Consider the following 7894-nt stretch of genomic DNA (forward strand, 5'->3'; position numbering starts at 1 on the left):
CCGCATACTCCTCGCTGAACCGCGTGCACTGCAGCATGTGCTCGGCGTTTGTCCACGTGTACGTGCCCTTTGCCAGCGGGGGCCCAATGTACCGCTGCTGCGCCTCTGCGACGCCAAAGCACGGCGTCATCACATCAACACCGCCCTCAGCATACACCACGCCCGAGGCAAGCACCACCTGCACGGTGACGTGGTCGTTGCAGTACTCCTCGCCGTGCACGTACCACAGCTGTGCCAGCTCCAGCAGCTCTGTGTGCGTCATGTCTCTGTGCAGCGGTACGACAATGCGCTTGTCAGCGGCCTGGTACGCCGTCTGCACGCGCCCAAGCCGCGCCTCAAGCACAAGCACGCCGTCCTCAGGCAAGCCAACCACGCTCGTGCCGTCACGACTCTTCTCCTCACCACCAGCACCTTCATCGTTGTCACCATCACCAGCAGCACGCTCGTTTCTGTCGCTGTTGGGTGTGCTGCTCTGATCAGCGTCGCTGTGGATGCCCCTGATCTTGACACACATGCGCACGAGGTGGTCGCGAGACCCCTGCCTGTACCGAGCCGTTGCACTGTACGGCAGACACAGGTTGGTCTTCTTGCGCTTCGTGCTGTCACCCCCTACAGCAGCACCACCACTGTTGCTGTTGCTGTTGCTGTTGCTGTTGCTGTCATCATCACCCTTATCTTCGTTGGTGTCGGTGTCGGTGTCGTCTTGCTGCCAGACACATTCGCACACGGGGTCAATCTGCACCCAGGGCGTGAGCGCGAGCAGCTGCTGCATTGCGCTCGTCGGGGCGTAGGGAGCGGCCTTGTACGTTGCCTCAAACACATGGACAGCGGCGGAGGTCAGCAGGTCCGCCAGGCGCGTGTGGGGCGGGCGTGGGTCCATGTACTGCAGGACATCTGGTCCGGACATGGGGAACAGCACATGCTCGTCGACTAAGATGACGCTTGGGTCCTGCAGGGCGTTGAACGTCTTGGTGACAAGGTGCGGCCCGATGGCCAGGCGGTCACTTGGGTCGTAGCGCAGCGTGTCAATGTGCCCAAGAATACTTGCAAGCATTTTGTGGCGCGCCTGGAAGCGCAGCACGCCGTTGGCAAGGTACCACGTGCTGTCAACGCACCAGGGGCAGCGCGCCAAGATGGGCCGGCTGTCAATCTTGCCCAGGAAGTTTCGGCCAATGGCGTGGGCGAGCGGGGACGCGTCCAGCCACACCAGGTCCGTGTCGCTGAACAGACCGCCGTACTTGTACAGCACGACGTACCGCAGGAAGTCGCTCTGGTGCGTGGGGAGATGTGGGCCTTGCTCACGCAGGGCAGCGCGCAGCCACCTGCCGCCAGCAACGCCGGCGCGCACGAGGCGGGTGGGCACGATGCGCCACACATACACGCGGTGCGATGCCTGCAGGCTGTTGAAGAAGGTGACGGGAAGCGTGTTTGACACGATAATCACGCGCGCACGCGGGAAGATGCGCAGGGCGGACTCCACCGCCAGTCTGTTCAGGAAGGACCACGTGTCGCGATGTGACGTCCAGACAAAGAAGATGTTGCAAATGTCGCTGGTTGGGTTGCATCCATCGGGCACGCCCCCTTCGAGGAGCCGCTCCACGGCGTCAAATGCCTCAAGCTGCGACATTGTGTCGTGCAACAGCCCGTTCGTTGCCCACCGGCGCGGGCGTGACGCTTCGTGGAACAAGGACACAGCACCTCCGTCGTTGTTGGCGTTGGTGTTTGTGTTTGTGTTTGTGTTGGTGTTGGTGTTGGTGTTGGTGGTGTGGGGGCGGTGTGCCAGGTTTGGCCATGCGTTTGGCGAGTGGTGCAAGGCGGCGTCCAACAAGCGCTGCAGCCACTGCGACGGGTGCCGGGACGACGGGGCTGCTGCCAAGGCCGTCTTGATGGCGCGGAGGGAGGTGATGGTGAGGTCCACACGCCGCGGTGTGGCGATGCCTGGGCGGAGCGTGGTGCGGCGCCGCAGCAGGGCGAACACTTCCCGCTTCTCACACGCGAGCGACGGGTGGAAGGACACGCGCACGTCCCGGTACCACTCCACATCAAAGTGGGCGAGGAAGAACGCGATGGTGGCCTCCGTGGCGTACACGACGCTGGTGTCGCCCGCAGGGGAGTGCAGGGCGTTTGCCAGCACGCACGGGGAGGGGTCGTCGCCGGCAAAGTAGACGTCGTGGAAGGCAACCACGCCGCCCGCGCGCACGTGCTGCGCCAGCTGCAGGAGCCAAGTGTCTGCCACGTTGGTGAGGGCGAGGGAGCGCGAGGCGAAGACGGCGGTCGCTGCTTGCAGGGACGCGGAAGGGGAGAGCATAGGGCGGCCAGAGCGGCAGCGGCGAGCCGTGGCAGGGGATGCCCCGCAGATGGTGGTGTGGACGTTGATGTGCTTGGGAACGTGCGCCGAGTAAGCGAGCGCATCGCTGTCCATGGGCATGAGCAGGGCGCTGACGAGGGAGGAAATGTACTCATCGTGGATGGGCAGCCCGCTCGGCACCTCCAGCACCTTGCCTTGCTCGCTTGCAGGATCGCCGTCTGCTTGCTGGTGGATGTGCAGCCGCGCAAGCTGCACCATGTGGGCCCACCACTTGCGTCGCACTTGATCCATGGTGGCTGCTGTACCGCCTTCGCTACTACTACTACTACTGCTAATGCTGTCCGCGTTGTCGTTGGCGTCCTTGGCATGTGCGGATCGTGCTGCGCGCTGCTGCTGTGCTGCTGCACCCTCGTGCTGAGCAGCCTGGATGGCGGCGAACCACACGGACGGATGCGACCACGTGGGCTGCTGGATCGCGCCGAGGTAGTGCTGCGCAATGCAGTGGGCGAGGGTTTGCCTGTGCGTGACTGGGCGCAGCGCATTGCGGTCCACATCTGCGCGAGCGTGGTTGCGGTTGGCATCGCCGCTGCGGGCACTGGACGCAGACAATATGAGATCGTTGAAGGGGGCCTCGGCCACGCGGTGGAGGTCAAGGAAGGCGGCGGCGTCCGCTGTATCGTGTATCAGGGATGCGGTGATCAGAGGTGCCACCTCCAAGCTGGGTGCTCGGCACTTTGTAAGGTCGGGCACGTCGGACGCATTGTACCTTGCGGATCTGTTTCTGCGCAGAGCAGCGAGCAGTGTGATGCACAGTACAATGACAACTATGGTGCGCCAGCGTCGCTGCCACAGCAGCTGTAAGCGGCGTAACCTCGGCACCATCCTTCGGCAACTACAGCGGAGACCCACCACCATGCAAGACACAAGGACCGGGAGGGGGGCGATGGAGCTGAAACGCTGCTCCAACAAGAGTGGAGGCAAATGGGAAAGCCTGCGCAAAGAGAGAAGAGCCACGGATGAAGAAGAGAAAGTAGATGAAAACACAAAAGAGGAAAAGAAATCAACCAAAAGGAGGGCAAGCGGTACGTGAGTGCAGCTGCTGTTTGAGATGGAATCCGTGGATGGTGCGGGGCGTCAGTCAGAGCAGTACCAGTCGGTCGGTCCATTCAGTCAGTCACAGCGTGACACATGTGCTGATGGGGGCGTGTGTGGCTGTGGTTGATGGTGCTCTTGAGGCGGTTGTGGATAATTGTTTGTGATTTCAACAATAATCGTGAGAAAGCCAGACAAGACTGGCAAAGGAGGCAGCGAGCGAGTGAGCGCATTGACACCAGCGCAGTTGTGACAACACCTCCAACCGCAGAGTGAGCGGGACGAGCCTTCACGTCACGCGTGTTGAGTTGAACTTCCCGCCTGTGTGAGGATCGACCAGTGACCACCACCACCACCACCACCCTGGGCGATGGCGGCGGCTGGGTTTGAAGAAGCCGTGTATGTGGTGTTTGGGTGCGTGGCTGTGGGCACCATTGCGGCGTTTGTGTACACGAGCACGTTCCACAAGCTGTCCAAGAATGCCGACTTTGTCACCTTCCAGTACAAGTACCTTGGCATCTACCTTGTGGCCATGATGGCAGATTGGCTCCAAGGACCTTACTTGTACAGGCTCTACGAGCACTACGGCTTCCTCGAGGTTGGTGTGATTGTGCGATTGTGTGATTGTGTGATTGTGTGATTGTATGAGCGTGTGTGTGTGTGTGTGCGTGTGCGTGTGTGTGGTGGTGTGTATGGTTGTGATTGAGTGAGAGGGTACGTGTGTGTGTGGTTGTGATTGTGATTGCATCTGTGTCTGTGTCTGTGCGTGTGCGTGTGTGTGGTTGTGTGTACGGTTGTGCTTGCATCTGTGTCTGTGCGTGTGCGTGTGTGTGGTTGTGTGTACGGTTGTGCTTGCATCTGTGTCTGTGTCTGTGTCTGCGTGTTTATTCCTGTGTGCGTGTCTGTGTGGCCACCTTGTATCGCGTTTGCATGTGCGTGTGTGAAAGTGCAGCTACCTTTTGTCTGCTCACTTGTTCGCCCCCATGCCCTTGTCCCTGGCTCGCGTTTCACACCCTCATTACCCTTCTTTCTCACCTCCCAAAACCACATCCACCACCACCTTCCAACCGTTCGCTGCAGGAGCAAATTGCTGCGCTGTACATCAGCGGGTTTGTCAGCTCCATGCTGTTTGGGCCCTTGCTGGGAAATCTGGCAGACCGGTATGGCCGGCGCCGGCTGTGCATCACATTCTGCTACCTCTACTCGCTCAGCTGCCTGATGAAGCTGTCTAGCAGCTTCTTCCTCCTCATGCTGGGCCGGATCCTGGGCGGCCTCTCCACCTCCCTCCTCACCTCCGCGTTTGAGAGCTGGATGATCTACCAACACAACAAGAAGGTTTGTCGCGCTGTGTGGTTGTGTGTGTGTGTGTGTGTTTGGTGGCAGTTGGTGGTGGAAGTGGGGTGTCTCCTTTAGGAAGGAGGGAACAGGGTTTCTAATTCGTTGCTGCACGTGTCTAAGCACCTGTCGGCCCTTCACCTCACACACACACACACACACAACATTGTGTGTGTTCCATGTGAATGGGCAGGGTTTTCCCGAGGAGTGGGTGTCGAGAACCTTTGCCATTGCCACCTTTGGCAACGGCGTTGTTGCTGTTCTGTCGGGCGTTCTCGCCAACTTTGTCGCTGAACTCCACGGCCACCACCGTGCGTCACACTAGACGTGGTTTAAGAGGGAGGGAGGAGAAGGTTGTGTGAGTGTGGGAGAGTGTGTGTGCGCGTGTAAGAAAGAGACAGAGAGAGAAACAGAGAGAGAGGGGAGGGGAGCTTGTGTGTCTGTGTGTGTGCGTGCGTGTCAGAGAGAGACACATCTGTGCACAGCAGGAGCGAGTACACGGTTTGGGAACTTGGCTCTCACACAATTCTTACTAAATGTGTGTGCGTGTTTGTGTGAGCAGCGTTGCGGCCTTTCTTGCTGTCTGTATGCTTCCTGGTGCTGTGTGCATATCTGATCATGACATTGTGGGAGGAAGACGAACCCGAGCTACTGCTCCGAAAAAACGCCCCCTGTGGTGCAAGGTACGCGCGCGCTTGTGTGTGTGTGTGTGTGTGTGTGTGTGTGTGTGTGTGTGTGTGTGTGTGTGTGTGTTGTGCACGTGTGTCAATCCTTGCTGCTGATCTGCCTCTGGTTCGTTTGTCATCAATCTGTGCCTTCCGTTTGATTGTGTCGTTGCTCTCTGAAGTTGCACGGCACCAATACCTCAAGCCTCACAGATAACCACCACAAACAACAACAACAACAACAACAACAACAACAACAACAACAACAACAACAACAACAACAACAACAACAACAACAACAACAACAACAACAACGCCGCCAGCGTGCGCACCATCTTCTCCTCGCGCAAGATCCTGCTGCTTGGCGCTGTGCAGGCGACGTTTGAGGCCGCCATGTACATGTTCGTGTTCATGTGGACGCCTGTCCTCGATCCGCGCGATGTGGACGTCCATCCGCCGCTCGGCGTCATCTTCGGCACATTCATGCTCGCCATCATGGCCGGCAGGTGTGGCATGTCATGTGTGCGTATTGTTAGTGTACTCTGTGTGCGTGTTCTGTGGCTGTGAAGTGCATTGTGTAAATGTGTGTATGATGCATGCACTGCACCGCTCACGCTGCCTCAACACACACACACACACACAAATCATCACGATCATCCGTCGCCAGCTGTGCCTTCCGTTTCTCCATTTCCAAGTCTGTGCCTGTGATGCAGACGGTTGGCTATGCGTTCGCCACGGCAGCGGTCTGTCTCTTTGGCGCCGCCGCTGTTGAGAGCCGCAGCGCTGCCCTTGTCTTCTTCATTGTCTTCGAGGCCTGCTGCGGTGTTGTCTTCCCAGGTAAACGGAGGGGGAGGGGGCAATGTGGGATTGTTTGTGGCGTGGGCACCCTGTTTGCATGTGTGCACGCTCGTCGCTTGTTCTGCAAGCAGCTGCTCACCACTGCACACAAAAGTATGCACACACACACGCACGCACTCACGCACACATTCACACGTGTTCACACGCATGGACACCCGCAAACACACATATTAACACATATTCACTATTCACATGCACGTACGAACATGCATCATCTCCTGTCCCCAACTGCACGCGCAGGGCTCGGCACGCTGCGCAGCGAGCTGCTGCCGGAAACGGAGCGCGCGAGCATCATCAACATCTTCCGCGTGCCCCTCAACTTCATGGTCGTGGTCTTCCTCACCATGGTTGGTCGGCTCACCTTCTCCCACCTCTTTGCCCTGACCGGCGCGCTGTGCACGCTGGCGTTTGCTGCACACGTGTCACTGCAGCGTGTGATTGCTCGCGAGCTGTATGACGCCGCACAGCAGACGGCCGCATAGCATTGGAGGTGGTGTGTGTACTTGAGCCGGGGGGGGGGTATGGTTTGCTTGGTGTTGGCTTGCTTGGGTGATGCTGGTTGATGCTGGTGGAAATGGTTTGCTCTGTGAGTTGGTAATGGTTAAATGACTGAATGCGTGCACGGTGGGTTGGTGGATCTGAACAAGGAAGGGGCACCACAGGCTTAAAGTGGTGCTTGATAAGGCTATGACATTGCGATAAACGACCGAGAACTTGTTTAGTATCAAACCACACACGCACAAGCGGACAGCACGCACGCGCAAATGTAACAGGCGCACACACGCACACACATACACACACGCACGCGCACACACACACACGCACGCACGCACACGCACGCACGCAAACACACACGCACGCACGCACGCACATGCACGCACACGCACGCACGCAACACCAACACACACACACACACACACACACACACACACTCACACGCACACTCACATACACACATCCACACACTGCAGCTAAGAGCGAGCGAAATCAAACAATGGCCATCAGCAATCAAGCCTTGTCAGCTGCTGCAGGTGTGCTGCTGCCAGTGCTGCCAGTGCCGGTGTGTGGGGTTGTGTCGCGGGTGACGAGTGTGGGCACGACGGAGCTGCTCTTGAGTGGCGGCTGCGACGCAAAGATGCGCTTGAACCCCATACGCACGCGGTCCAGCACGCTTGTCGGCGAATCCAGCGCTGTATTGATGGGGGAGTGGCAGTGAGGGGACATTTGGAGGTGAGGGATTGAGGGTGCGCAGCAAAGAAACACGCTCACATACATTTACACACACACACACACACACACACACACACACACAAACACACACACACACACACACACACACACACACACACACACACACACACACACACACACACACAACTGTCACGATTTACTCTCTAAACGAAGAATCAATTGTTAGCTGCTTCCTGTTTGGGTGTCTATTAAATCACCGATGGGGTCGCTTGTCCTCGGACTTGCGGAGGGTGTGAAAAGTAATCCTATACCCGAACCTCCTTCGTCCACGGCGCCATTACATACCAATGCGTGAGGGTAAAACGGGCGTCTCATTGGCCTGCAGCGGATTACATAACGGCAAAACCGGAATCGGATAGGCTCAGCGGGTGTTGTTGCCATGCTG

At 58.2% G+C, this 7894-nt stretch overlaps 3 protein-coding genes across 3 annotated transcripts in view; 1 reads left to right on the forward strand and 2 right to left on the reverse strand.

The window, feature by feature from the left end:
- The window catches only part of PTSG_04023 (uncharacterized protein), a 5743-nt gene extending 2191 nt beyond the window's left edge, over nt 1-3552 (reverse strand). Inside the window, exon 1 of the mRNA XM_004994862.1 lies at nt 1-3552. This exon is cut by the window's left edge and continues 2191 nt beyond it. Within this exon, the coding sequence (XP_004994919.1) occupies nt 1-3223 (3223 nt within the window). The 5' untranslated portion in view covers nt 3224-3552.
- Nucleotides 3553-3589: 37 nt separating this feature from the next.
- On the forward strand, nt 3590-6972 carry PTSG_04024 (uncharacterized protein). Its single transcript, XM_004994863.1, has 7 exons — nt 3590-3998; nt 4481-4735; nt 4929-5046; nt 5298-5418; nt 5724-5906; nt 6068-6237; nt 6499-6972. Exons 1-7 carry the CDS (start codon nt 3771-3773, stop codon nt 6738-6740), a joined length of 1317 nt encoding a protein of 438 aa, XP_004994920.1. The 5' UTR covers nt 3590-3770; the 3' UTR covers nt 6741-6972.
- Nucleotides 6973-7266: 294 nt separating this feature from the next.
- Nucleotides 7267-7894, reverse strand: part of PTSG_04025 (uncharacterized protein) — a gene marked incomplete at its 3' end in the record, with an annotated part of 1932 nt that continues 1304 nt past the window's right edge. The window contains exons 4-5 of the mRNA XM_004994864.1: nt 7767-7828; nt 7267-7448 (exon numbers count right to left, since the gene is read on the reverse strand). Coding sequence (XP_004994921.1) covers nt 7267-7448; nt 7767-7828 — 244 coding nt within the window. The remainder of the gene's footprint in view (nt 7449-7766; nt 7829-7894) is intronic.

This window comes from Salpingoeca rosetta (assembly GCF_000188695.1).
Source record: "Salpingoeca rosetta unplaced genomic scaffold supercont1.9, whole genome shotgun sequence".
Classification (NCBI taxonomy): Eukaryota; class Choanoflagellata; order Craspedida; family Salpingoecidae; genus Salpingoeca; species Salpingoeca rosetta.

Bases quoted from the DNA above. Each gene is read 5' to 3' on its own strand.
- PTSG_04024 (XM_004994863.1), top strand. From the start codon at position 3,771: ATGGCGGCGGCTGGGTTTGAAGAAGCCGTGTATGTGGTGTTTGGGTGC. The intron at 5,047-5,297 runs GTGCGTCACACT...TTGTGTGAGCAG, and splicing joins TGAACTCCACGGCCACCACC to CGTTGCGGCCTTTCTTGCTG. The intron at 5,419-5,723 runs GTACGCGCGCGC...CAACGCCGCCAG, and splicing joins AACGCCCCCTGTGGTGCAAG to CGTGCGCACCATCTTCTCCT.